Here is a 13,879-nt window from a genome sequence, read left to right as displayed (position 1 = left end):
TACTGGCTATCATCGCCTCACATCTCTTACTCCCGTATCATCCATTCTTCCACTACTAGTCCTTCCTTACAACACTTACACGTGTTCAAGTCTCTTCTATATGAATGTTTTCAAATTTAGTTTTTGCCTATCTGATATATTAGCTGTTTTTATATAAACTCCCTGTTTAAAGCCTTTGTCTATTTTTTTTTAAAGTTATACTTTTTCCTATCAGTTTATAGGGCTACTTTATAGTTTTGTATATTATATTTGTATATTAGGAATATTACATGGGTTTTGTTATTAGAGTTGTAAGGCTTTGTGGCATGTGCTGCATATATTCTCTCCACTTTGTCATTCTTCTTTTGATTTAGTTTGTGGTATCTTTTACCCTGTTACAGTCTAATGTCTGCCTGTCCCCAGTCTTTTCAGCTTACTGCTGCCTGTAAAGGCAATTTTAACCAGGGGCAGGTTAGAAAATCTCTCACCTAAAATAGATAACCTCAAAGACATCTCTATAAATTAGAAAAGATTTCAAAAATCCTGCTCAAAATCAATATATATATGAGGAAGGCCAAGAAATCACAACTGTTGAGTGATTCTTTTCCCTACATTACCTATAAGTCAAAAACAAAACAAATAGACAAAAAACTCTGTTGTAGGAGTAAACATTTGATGGAATCAACTGATCTGAAGGAACATAGTCCAGGCAGTTACTGCTCACTTACATAAGATGATATTCCAGACACAAATTAGAAGAGTAAGCTAAAGGCTTTAAACAAATCAGGCTAACACATCAACAACAGAAAAGCCAAAGGATGTATTACATAATTAAGAGTTAGAAGAAAAACTAGTTTTTCTTTTTTCTTTTTTTTTAGAAAAGGCAAACTCAAATACCCTGCTATTTATTAAGGGAGATAAAAGAGACTTAAGGTGGACTATAGGGTTGTAAAATACTACTTACAATTCATTTTGCATTTTGAAATTGCATTTATTTTACTTGTAAATCTCCCACTTACTCAAGTCTCTCCAGTTTCATTAATGCCTCCTGGTGTGCAGCGTTTAACTGTTGCATTTTGTCCGCAGAGGATTTCTATTAAAGCAATTTTAATCATCTCATATTAGTGCATTTCAACACAATCAGAGTGTCCAAAATGCTTACTCATACTATAGTTTGAACCATCAGAAATAAGAAATTTAAGATAGAGTTAGGCCTTCATGACAAATGAATTAGGAATTTCTTTACTCAACACAAATGTCGGGCTCTCATCATAGGCACTGAGCTCAGTACTGAGAATTCTCAAGAAGACTAACTTATAGGCCTTGAACTTAAGTAGCTAAGTCTCCTTGAGGAGCCAGATACAAGAATAAAAACCCACAAAATAGCTTGTTGTTTTTAATATAATGGGAACCAACAAGAGTGACATCTAACCCAACTTGGGTAATGGCTGGGAAGAAGGGTGATAGGACATCGTAGAGGTGATAGATGTCTGAGGTGTGTCTTAAAGATAGTGGATACTTAACCAAGCAAAATTATGAGAGTGTGTGTATGTTGGCACATGAATGTGGTAAGCTTTGAAGATTATATGATGTTTAGGAGGTATAAGCTTAGCATGATTTGTGCAAAGAAGTATGGATCCATATAGCTCAGTGAAGCTGGAGCCTAGGGTCTAAGTGTTTGGAGTTACTCTGGTGCTTTTCTAAGAGTATGGTACCCCATTACTGAAGACAAATGGGAAAAATCACACAGATGACTCATAATCTTCCCAAATTCTCTAAATTGTTGATGAAAGGAAAATGAGTTTCTGTCTGTTAAAGAGATTGCCTTGGACTGAATCTGAGCAACCATGATAACCACCACCACAAACAGTCCAATTATGCCATTATTTAAAAGGCAATATAAACCTCAAATATGTCCATTATTTAATAAAAGCTACATTATGCAAACTTCAAAGAAAAAAATGTAAACATATCAATATTCCCTAACATTTCCTCATAAAGGAAAACAAGCCTCAGCTACAAGATTTTAAAACAAGCAGAACTCAGCCTCTCCAGAATGTTACCAAATTTCAAAGAAAATACGATTCTGAGATATGCTTTCCAGTAACTAAAATCTGCAAGTTTACAGAAATATAAAAATGAATTCAATTCTAAAGGCAATACAGCAATTTGCTATCTATGGCAATCATTTCAAAACAGATTATAAGTTCATAAATAATGTTACTGATCTGGCATGTAACCCCAAAACATATTTAAATCTTACATATTGCCAAAGAAATTCCATATACGTCTCACGGCATGCTTCTCTGAAGTGAATAAAGTTGATAATGCCACTTAAAAACCGACTCGTCCGTTTTGCTTCTAAAATAGAAAGCAACACTCTTTAAATAAACCTTTGAACTAACATAACATGAAAATGAAAATTCATCTTCTTCCACTATATATTCTGCTCATAATATATAAAATAAAACTGTATAGGTTATAATAAAGTGTAGAAAATCTGCTCAAACTTAAAGGTAAGAATTATCTTTGTATTAATAACTTAAAAAAAAAAAGGCAAACCACTTTTGGTCATGAAGAAATAACAGAAACCAGAATTACCCTCCCATATTAAAAAACTAGAAAAACAAATAAAAATACATGAAGCAACAAATTTTAGATGCTGGACAACAGGCAATACAGTAGAGCTATCTCTAAGAGAAACAAATGAGGTGAACTCTATTACTGCACCAGCCTATGACTGAAGAGTTTTCAGGCTGTACTCTAGAGAAAGAGAACACAAATAAAACTTGTGAATCTTGCTGGATCAAGAAGACAGAGTTTAGAGTTAGTAGAAGCCAAAGCAACTAGGATTTATGGAACTGAGTATTGAGACGAGGAAACTGTAAATAGAAAGAGTTCTGGAAATCTGTAGAGGAATTCCCTCAAGTTCTCAGTTAAGTACTAATTAGTTCATGAATAGGAAGAAACTACTGAGGCCAGGAAAACAATCAAAAATATTTAAAGGAATAAAAAAAATCCAGCAACTAACAATGTAAACTTCACAATGTCTGGCATGGGCTAAAAATAACCAGACATGCCAACAAAAAGGACAACATGATCCATAAGAAAATATAATCAATCAACAGAAACATATTAAAAAATAACACAAATAAATAGATGATAGATTTAGTAGATAAGAATGTGAAAACAGTCTTTATAAATAAATAAAGGGGGCAGAGAAAATAATCAGCCATATGAAGAAATAAAAGGAAAGATATTTTTAAAAAGATCTGAATTAAGAGTTGAAAAATACCTGAAATAAAAATTACACTGATAGGAATAACAGATTAGACCTAAAATAAAAGGATTCATGAAATTGAAGACATAATAGAAGTCATCTAAAATAAAGGCCAGAGAGAAAAAAATGAATACAATATCTGAGCTGAGAGACAGTATCAAGCAGCATAACTAATGTGTAATTGGAATCCTACAAAAAGAAGGGACAAAAAAACTTACAGAATAGTTGAATGTTTTCCAAATTGTATAAAAACAATAACCATATCCAAGGAAGCGAACAAACCTAAATGGGGGGCAGAGATGGAGGGGGAGGGAAGAAAGAACAGAAAAACAAACAAACAAACAAAAAACACCGAAAAGTCACATTACATTCAAACTGCTAATAACTAACTTAGAAGGCAAAAAAAAAAATCTTAGCAGCAGCCAGAGGAAAACAAAACACATTATAGAGAGAGAAAAACAAAGATAAGAAAAGCAACAGACTTATCAGAAACAATGCAAGTCAGAAGACAATGGAGCAATATATTTAAAGCACTGAAAAAACTGTCAACTAAGAATTCTATATTGTAGTCCCTCAGTATCTGCTGGATATTAGTTCCAGGATGCCTACAGAACCCAAGTCTGTGAATGCACCAGTCCCTTACACCAGGCACAGTGGCCGGGTGCGGTGGCTCACACCTGTAATCCTAGTACTTTGGGAGGCCGAGGCCAGTGGATCACGAGGTCAAGAGATCGAGACCATCCTGGCCAACATGATGAAACCCCTTCTCTACTAAAACTACAAAAATTAGCTGGGTGTGGTTATGTGCACCTGTAGTCCCAGCTACTAGAGAGGCTGAGGCAGAAGGATCACTTGAACCTGGGAGGTGGAGGTTGCAGTGAGCCGAGACTGTGCCACTGCACACCAGCCTGGTGACAGAGTGAGACTCCGTCTCAAAAACAAAAACAAAAAAACCCGAAAAAACAAACAAAACAAACACACAAAAAATGGCATAGTACAGTCAGCCCTCCATATCTGTGCATTGTGCATCTGCAGATACAACCAACTATGGATTAAAAACTTGACTTTTCATATCCACTGAGTGCTTAAGAAAAATACCTTTTATTTATCCATTTCTCTTTCTTTCCTTCTCAAAAAGAAGCGGGTCTCACTGTATTGCTCAGGCTGGGATGCAGTGGCATGATCATAGCATAGCTCCCTGCAGTCTCAAATTCCTGGACTCAAGTTATTCTCCCATCTAAGCTGCTGGAATAGCTAGGATTACAGGTATCCATCACCACACCTGGCTCATTTTTAATGTTTGTTTTGTAGAAAAAGGATTTTGCTATATTGCCCAGGCTGGTCTCAAACTCCTGGACTCAAGCAATTCTCCCACCTTGGCCTCTCAAAATGATAAGATTACAGGTGAGAGTCACTACACCTGGCCTCAAGAAAAATACCTTTCAAAAATTAAAGTGAAATAAAGGCTTTTTAACAGCACTACAAGAAGTGTTAAATAAAATGCTTCATGTGTAAGAAAAATCATACCAGATGGAAATTTGGTGTACTTAAAAGAATGTGAGATAACATAAAAGACATTTTTCCTCATATAAAAAAACCTCTTTAAGAAAGAAATCATATCAAAAAAAATGAATGCACTTGTATGTTTATTATAGCACTATTCATAATAGCAAACAAATAAAATGAACCTGTGTCAATCATTGGAGGATTAGATTTTTAAAATGTGGTGTGCATATACCACAGAATACTACTCAACCACTAAAGAAATAATGTCTTTTGCAGCAATATGGTTGGAACTTGAGGCTATCCTAAGTGAAATAACTCAGAAACAGAAAGTCAAATACTGCACATTGTCACTTATAAGCAGGAACTAAACAATGGGTACACATGGACATACAAAGTAGAACAGACATTGGAGACTCCAAAATGTGGGAGGACAGGAGAGGGATGAGGGCTGGAAAACTACTGATTTGGTACAATGTTCACTACTTGAGCGATGGGTGCACTAAAAGCTGAGATTTCATTACTACACAATATATGTATGCAAGAAATCTGCACTTGTACCCTCTACGTGTATTTTTTAAATGTCAAAATAGAAAATCCTTTAAAAGATAACTGTTTCACACAAATCTAATATCGATTAAGGGGTTTATGATATCTTTAAAAGTAAAATTTATGACACAATAGCACAAAGACCAGTAGTGGAGAAAATAAAAGTATATTATTGTAAGGTATACTATATTTGAAGATAGATAATGGCATGTTAAAGATATATACATATACACTAAAACTTGGAGCAAATACCATTTGAAAAAGACATATAGCTGATAAGCCAATAACAGACAAGGTAGAATATCTTTTTCATATATAGTATTATATAAAATAAAATTTATTTTAATAAACCAAAATAAGGCACGAAATGGAGAAAACAGGACTAAAGAACAGGACAAAGAGAAAACAAATAGTATAAAGGTGGATTTAAGCCCAATCATATCAATAATAACATTAAGTGTAAATGGTCTAAGACTGATTAAAAGACAGCGATAGTGATGTTGAATTTAAAAAGAAAGACCCAACCATATGCTGTCTACGAGAAACCCATTTTAAATATAAAGACACAAGTTACAAGGATGATATGGCATGGTTACACTAATGAAAAGAAAACCTGAAGTAGCTATGGTAATATCAAATCAAGTATATTTCAGAGCAAAGACTATGTCATCAAGAGGATATAGCAATTGTAAATGTGTGTGCTTCTAAAACTAGAGCTTCAAGGTACATAAAACAAAAATTTAAAGAATAGACAAAACAGACAAACTCACAATCATAGCTGAAGATTTTAACATCTATCAACAGTTTAATGGAACAACCAGCAAAAAAAAGTCTGTAAGGACCCAGTAGGCTTGAACAACGCTATTAATCAACTGGATCCAATTAACATGTTTAAAACACTCCACTCATCAACAACAGTGCTCATGGAACTTTTACAAGGGTAGACCATGTGGTGGGCTGAATAATAGCAACCAAAGATGTTCAGGTCCTACTCCTTGGAATTTGTGCATGTTACCTTATTTGCAAAGTGGCTTTATAAGTATAATTAAAGATCTTGAAGTGAGAAAATTATTATAGAATAACTAGGTGGGCCCTAAATGCAATCACAGTGTCCTTATAAGAGGAAAGTAGAGAAAGATTGGACTATACACAGAAAGTAGAAAGCAATGTGATCATGAAAGTGGAAAGAGATTTAAATATGCTATACTGCTGGCTTCAAAGACAGAAAGAAGTCATGAGCTGAGAAATGCAACCCTAGAAGCTAGAAAAGGCAAAGAAACTGATTCTCTCCTAGAGCCATCTGAAGGAGTGCAACCTTAGTAACACCTTGGTTTTGGCCCAGTGAAACCAGTTTTGAACTTCTGACCACTAGAACTATAGGAGAATAAATGTATGTTATCTTAAGTCACCAAGTTTGTGGTAATTTATTACAACCACCATAGTGAACAAATACAGACCATATTCTGGGTCATAAAATAAGTCTGAATACATCTAAATGGATTCAAATGATACAAAGTATATTCTCTGATCACAAAAGAAATAACTTAAAAATCAGTAACAGAAAAAATTGTGGGAAAATCCCCAAATATTTGGAAAGTAGACAACACACTTATAAATAACCCGCACATGAAAAAAAGAAATCAAAAGGGAAATTAGAAAATATCTTGAACCTAATAAAAATGAAAATACAACATATCAAGGTTTGGGGGATGCAGCTAAAGCAGCACTAGAGGTAAATTTACAGCAATACATACTCATTAGGAAAGAAGAAAGGTATCTAATTAATGGACTCGGCTTACTGCCTTAAAAAAAAAAACTAGAAAAAAAAGAGTAAATGAAACCCAAAATAACCATGAAGAAAGAATAACAATAAGTTCAAAATTCAATAATAATAAAAAGACGTATAATATAGAAAAGTCAATTAAGTCAAAAGGTGGTTTTTTGAAAAGTGATAAGCTGAAAACCAGACTGGTTAGGAAAAAAAAAAAAAAAGAATAAAGAAACAAATTATTAATGACAAAAATGAAAGGGAAGATTTTATTACCTACCACAATGACATTAAAATAATATGGGAATATAATGAACACTTTTTTGTTAACAAATTTGCCAACCTAAAAATTCCTTTAAAAATATAAATCACCAAAGCTAACTCAGGAGTTTTGACAATAAACAACCAGAATAGCCCTTAACCTATTAAAGAAATTGAATTCTTAATTTATCCCAGAGAGAAAACTCCAATCCAAGATGGATCCACCAGTAAATTCTGCCAAATATTCAAAAAAGAAATAAATAATACAAATTTTACAAAACAATTCCCAAAAACGGAAGAGGGAATCTTTCCAAATGTATTCTATGAGACTGGTATATCCTGATATTCAGATCAGTCACTGCAGTGACATTGCAAGAAAACTGCAGAACAATATCCATCATTAACATGACAAAAACACTTAATAAAATATTAGCAAATCAAATCTAGCAATATATTAAAAATATATCATAACCAATCAGGGAACATCCTGAATGCAAGGTTGGCTTGATATTCAAAAATCAAACAATGTAATTTGGTAGATTAAAAAAGAGAAAACCCATGATTATCTCACTAGAGGCCACAAAGGCATTTAATACCCTTCATGATAAAAACTCTCCATGAAATAAAGTAAAAGTTGCACGTTCTGATAAAAAAAACTAAGAAAAATCCTACAACTAATACTTAATAATGAAAGACTAAATGGTTTCCCCCTATGATCAGGAACAAGGTAATGATGACTGCTGTCATCATTTCAATTCAACATTATACTAAAAGTCCAAGCCAGTAAAAAAAATAAAAAAATAAATAAAAAAATAAAGGCATCTTGATTAGGAAAAAACTTTGTTCTCAAACAAAGATTGAGAATTGTCAATAAGGAAAATCCTAAGGAATCTACAAAAAAGAAAAAATCTACTCAAATAATAAGTGATTTTAGCACAGTCAATATACAAAAATCAATTGTATTTGTCTACACTAACAATAACTAATCAGAAAATTTTAATTTACAGAACCATTAAAAATTTGATTTAGGCATAAATTTAACAAAATTTATTATACAAGGCCTGCACTCTTAAATTTATAGAACATCATTATGAGAAATTTAACAGCCTTAATAAATGCAGAGATATAGCATGCATATGGATCAGAAGACCCAATATTATTAAATTGTCAAATATCCCCCAAATGAACAATACATTCAAAGTAATCTCAATCAAAATGGCTTTTTCAGGGGGAAGAAGAGTAGAAAGTGACAAGCTGAAAATACTAAAATACATACAGAGATGCAAAGGACCAGAATAGCCAAAATAATCTTGAAAAAGACGAAGAAAGAGAAATAACACTGATTTCAAGACTTACTATAAAGCTAAAGTAATCAAAGTACTGCTTGACATAACGATAGACATACAGATCAATGCAGTAGAATAGCAAGCTCAAAAATAGACACATATAAATATATAGTCAATTAATTTTTAATAGACTTCCTTTTTTAAAGGAGTTTTAAGTTCAAAGTAAATCTGAACAAGAAGTAGATAGTTCCCATATACCTTGGGTCCCCACACATGTACAAACTCCTCTCCACCAACTTCCTTCACCTGAGTGGTATATTTGTTACAACTGATGAACTTGCACTGACACATCATTATCACCCCAAATCCACAGTACACATTAGAATTCACTCCTGGTACTGTACATTCTGAGTTTTGACACATGCATAATGACATATATCTACCATTAGAGTAGCATACAGAGTACTGCCACTGCCCTAAAAATCCTTAGTGCTAAAGGGGTCCTATTCATCCCTCCCTCACCCCTAACCCCTGGAAACCACTGATCTTTTTACTGTCTCCACAATATTACCCTTTCCAGAATGATATATAGTTGTGTAGGCTTTGCAGACTGGTTTCTTTCACTTAATAATATGCATTTAATGTTCCTCTATGTCATCTCATAGCTTGCTAGCTAATTTCCTTGTAGTGTTGAATAATTTCTATTCTCTAGATGTACTACAGTTTATTCATTCACCTAGGCTACTTTCAAGTTCTGGTAATTATGAATAAAGTTGCTCTGAACATCTATGTGTAAGTTTTTGTGTGAATATAAGCTTTCAATTCACTTGGGTAAATACCAAGGAGCATGACTGCTGGATTGTAAAGTAAGAGTATGATTGATGCTGTCCTCTCTATAGTGAGTGAGTTCTCACAAGATCTGGTCACTTAAAAGTGTGTGGCACCTTCCCCCTTGTGCTTTTGCTCTGCTCTGGCTATGTGACATGTCTGCTCCCCCTTTGCCTTCTGTCATGACTAAGCTTCCAGAGGCCTCCCCAGAAGCAAGCAGATGCCAGTATCATGCTTCCTGTATAGCCTGCACAACGGTGAGCCAATTAAATCTCTTTTCTTTATAAATTACCCAATCTCAGGTATTTATAGCAATGCAAGAATAGCCTAATACATACACCAAATCTCTTAACTTACAATAACTTGATGGATAAATATCAAAGTCAAATTAAGGGACAATTAAAGCTAGAATTTTACATTCTGATATAACATGACTATTCTTTTAATGATAAAAGACAATTTCTTTACAGTAAATAGTAATTGCTACATTTCATAAAATTGGTATGATGAATCCACTATGCAACATCATACTTACATATTGTTGGTACTCATATTCCCAAATTTATAGAACATTTTTAAATGGAAAGAGTTTCTAAAAAATCAAATAAACAGCTTTTCTGTGGCTCTTAAAAGGAAAAAAAAAAATCCAACATGATATTAAAAATTCATACTTAAAAATGGGATATACTTTTTAAAGGCAATTTCCTTGAAGTTGTTTTTCTTTTTTTTTTTTTTTTACATTTACTGATGGAAAGGTGAAGGTGAAATGGTAGATTGAAGCCAGACATTAAAATTGTTTTGAATTCTCACTTACTTGGACATAGAATATCAGCAGTCTCAAAGTCATTCACCCGACAGATGGGCAAAAATGAGTCCCTTGAAGATGAAGTACAAAAAGACTATTGAAAAGTATTTTGCACATTAAATACTAAGCCATAGGATATAAACATCTTATTCTCAGAAAGAGATTTCTGGATATACTTCTTAAGGTCAGGGGATGAAGCCAGAAGTCTACTATAATGTATAACCCTACAGCACTGAAATCTATTTTTTCTGTATATTAATCACATAGTCATGCAATAAAGTATAGTTATAGATTCTAATAAACAGTACATAAACTTGGTGACACTAAGACTCTTTTAAGAACTCAAACCTCTTCACAAAGATGGTAAACAATTTTAGACTTACAGTATCTTACAAGTTCAACTGAAAATATGCTGAGAAAGTGGCACAGTTGGAGGCAGTTCTGTTTGGTGGCAGTCTACAATTTTGAAATTTTGAATGTATATGGGATGAAATGAAGAGGAACATAGTAGGTATTCCTTCCCAAAGAAAATTATGTCTTTAAGAAAACTTAATGCAATATAAATATGAATGTAGACTAAGACAATAAAATCACTCTTTACTCACAGATGAGTAACTAAATTGCTGAATGGTAAGAAGCCTTCCATTAAATGTGGATACATGACTTCAGAGTTCACTGGCATCTAAATGCAAGAAACCACAAAATCAACCGTACGCATTGATTAGACAAAATGAGAAAAATCTTCAGCTAAGATCAAAATATATTAACTTATTATCATTAAAGACCTTAATACATATTCTAGTATAAATACAGAGTTTTCATTATTATTAATGCTAAGTTCATAGTAGGTGCTTAATAAAGATTTTTAAATGAATTTTTAAAATGGAATAAGGTTAGCATTTACTAAATATCAGGTACTATGCAAATACTTAATTTGCTAAAAGCTCAGTTGCTTCATTTCAATTGTTTCAATCTTACTGCATATCTTCTACTCTAATTTGGGAGTTCTTCCAGAGAAGAGAACAATAGGAAGACTTAGCTATTGTTTATTATAGTCTCTGAAGACAAACCTAAAAATTTTTAACAACTGCATAGCATCAATAATCTGTGTCATTTAAGTCTTTTACTATGGTTTTCATCTTACTAAAGCTATGGATATAAACCATTATTATGCATAAGATCCCAATGTAACTGACACTAATTTTCTATGTCTTTTGTTAAAAATAAAGTCAATAACTTCCCATCATAAATGCCAGTATGCATTGTAAGCAGAACTGCAGCAAAACAAAAAAACAAAAAAACAAACAAACAAAAACACCCCCATAATTTTGCCTCATCTTAAACTCACCATGTAAAAATGCTCCAGTCGAATTCCATATACTATTTGTAAGGCTCTCATGTAGATCATGTGCAAGACTTCAGGCTACAGCAAAAACAACTTTGAATATTCTGATGCATAACTCTAAAGTTTATCATAATGATGATAAACTCATACTATCATCATTACCATACAGTATTATAGTCAATGAAAGCAAAGAAGAAAAAGGCAACAAAATTACTCCATTTCCCTTGAAATACTCCTTAATTTTTCCAAATTTAACACAAGATGCTTAGTTTGCTCATACATAAGTGGTCAAGGGATCAGCTGTTTAAGAATGAGAGGGCAAGTATATCCAAATCCAATCCAAGCAACCCAATCCACCTTAGGAAATGGAAGAAGAAGAGTTAGTCTTTCAGAACAGGCTGTCAGGCATGTGGCAGAAATAATGGCACATTGAAAATGTGTGTGTGTGTGTGTGTGTGTGTTTTAAAGAACACAGGAAACCTTGTTTGCTGCCCAGATATTAAGGTTTCCTTAGATGTGAAGTTTAAGGGAACCCTTGATCAGGAGGTATAAATGTAATAGGGTTATATATGATTTTAAAAATTGGATCTTCTAAAACAGCAGTTCCTAAATGCAGGCGTGTGAATCTGTTCTGATCCATGTAGTAATACAACCGTATTGGGTGAGCAGAAAGACGAGAAATATAGGGAAAACGTGGTAATCTTTTAAGAAAGCTGAATTTACTCAGTTTGAAGACATCAGTTATTCTAAAAGTATTTCTTCCATTTTCAAGAATCAAAGGGGGTAGCGATGTCAGAAAGTTTGAGTTCTACATCATTAAACCAGGTTTTACTATGTTATCACTTCAAGTCCAACACAAGAAACTGGAAGGAGACTTTGGGATTTTCTGTGACACATAAATAGTTCATTTTGTATTTAATAACTAAAGATAGGAAAAACAGTACCTGTCAAAACAAGTCAATTCCCCCTGGGGCATAATGCATGAAAATTAATCTGTAAGCTTCCAAAGAGGATTATTTCTAAGCATTTTTTTGTGGTTGAAAACCACTTGGAATAAGTTCCTTCAACCCCTACCAATAAATGATACTCTCAGACCACCATTCCAATAATAATAAAAAATTGAATATACTTTAATATGCTTTAGAAGCTGGTTTTCTTTCTTTCTTTTTTTTTTTTTAAAGAAAACGACTATATTAAAGAGTTGAATCCTAATGGGAATGTAGAAGTCACCACACATATAAACTTGGTGTTATTTTTAAATTACACTAGGTGAGAGATTCTCTCTCGATGAAAATGGTCTCCATCAAATAGGAGGGCATATCCCTTTCTTGCCACACTATAGACCTAGTAGCTTACTTTTTTCTTAAATACCATTATCCACATGCAAACATAACCACCTTTTACCTTTGGATTTGGATAAAGATCATTCTTGGTGAGGTTTTTACCATCAGCTCCTGTTAAGATCTTATTGCGAATATGAATCACAATCTCAGCTACATTGTATCTGGGGAAAGACAAAGTTTCCATCTTGGAAGTTTCCTGTTAATCTGAAAGAAGAAAAAAATATTAGAAATATCACATAATCAGTAGCTCTCATTATCTGGAAACTAATAAATATTAGGACAAAATGAACGAGCCAAAGTTGAACTATTCATAGTAGTGTTAACTATCATCAAATATCTTAGTAAAATAAAGACAAATATTTATCTATGTATCCTAAAATTACTTTTATTCTAAGGTGACACAGTTATTTTCTACTAATTTTCCTAGTGTTGTTCTCTTTTGTAGGAAGAGAAAAACACATTTGGGAAGGAGGACTTTGGTTGAATACATAGATGGGAACCATGTGCTTTTCTTTTACATGTGAGGGCCAAGGAGCTTAACAAGACCAATCCTAATAATTAATTCTCAAAGCAAGGCATACAGGCAACATTATCAGCAGAAGCCATATATAAACAACAGTAATATAGAGCATAAAAAATTGTATTCAGTTTTGACATCCTATTCAATACATATATAGTGAGATGGCTAATCAGGTTGTAGATGCAAACAGAAGAGAGAAAAACAACTGAATAAGAATAGATTATATAATTGGTAGCAATTCCTATCACCAGAGTGAGAACTTCAAGAAAACGAAAAACCATATCTCCTAATGTCTTCATGTAGTGAGTTATTCCTATCTGTGTCCCCCTAGAGTAGTAGTTCTCTAACTTTATCCTCAAGGGCACATCTGGCAATGGCTGGAGACATTTTTGGTTGTCAGCACAGGAGTGTG

At 33.3% G+C, this 13,879-nt stretch overlaps 1 protein-coding gene across 3 annotated transcripts in view; it reads right to left on the bottom strand.

Annotated features, from left to right (window-relative positions):
• The window catches only part of LOC105492945 (NUF2 component of NDC80 kinetochore complex), a 33,305-nt gene that overhangs the window by 15,806 nt on the left and 3,620 nt on the right, over positions 1-13,879 (bottom strand). For all 3 annotated transcript variants that reach the window (XM_011760335.3, XM_011760337.3, XM_011760336.2), the window contains 6 exons: positions 13,009-13,151; positions 11,608-11,682; positions 10,865-10,941; positions 10,269-10,330; positions 2,243-2,340; positions 999-1,072 (listed from right to left, as the gene is read on the bottom strand). In XM_011760335.3, the coding sequence (XP_011758637.2) occupies positions 999-1,072; positions 2,243-2,340; positions 10,269-10,330; positions 10,865-10,941; positions 11,608-11,682; positions 13,009-13,131 (509 nt within the window). In that variant the 5' untranslated portion in view covers positions 13,132-13,151. The remainder of the gene's footprint in view (positions 1-998; positions 1,073-2,242; positions 2,341-10,268; positions 10,331-10,864; positions 10,942-11,607; positions 11,683-13,008; positions 13,152-13,879) is intronic.

The sequence above is a fragment of the Macaca nemestrina genome, chromosome 1, assembly GCF_043159975.1.
Source record: "Macaca nemestrina isolate mMacNem1 chromosome 1, mMacNem.hap1, whole genome shotgun sequence".
Taxonomy (NCBI): Eukaryota; Metazoa; Chordata; class Mammalia; order Primates; family Cercopithecidae; genus Macaca; species Macaca nemestrina.
This window is presented reverse-complemented; position numbering and strand designations above follow the sequence as displayed.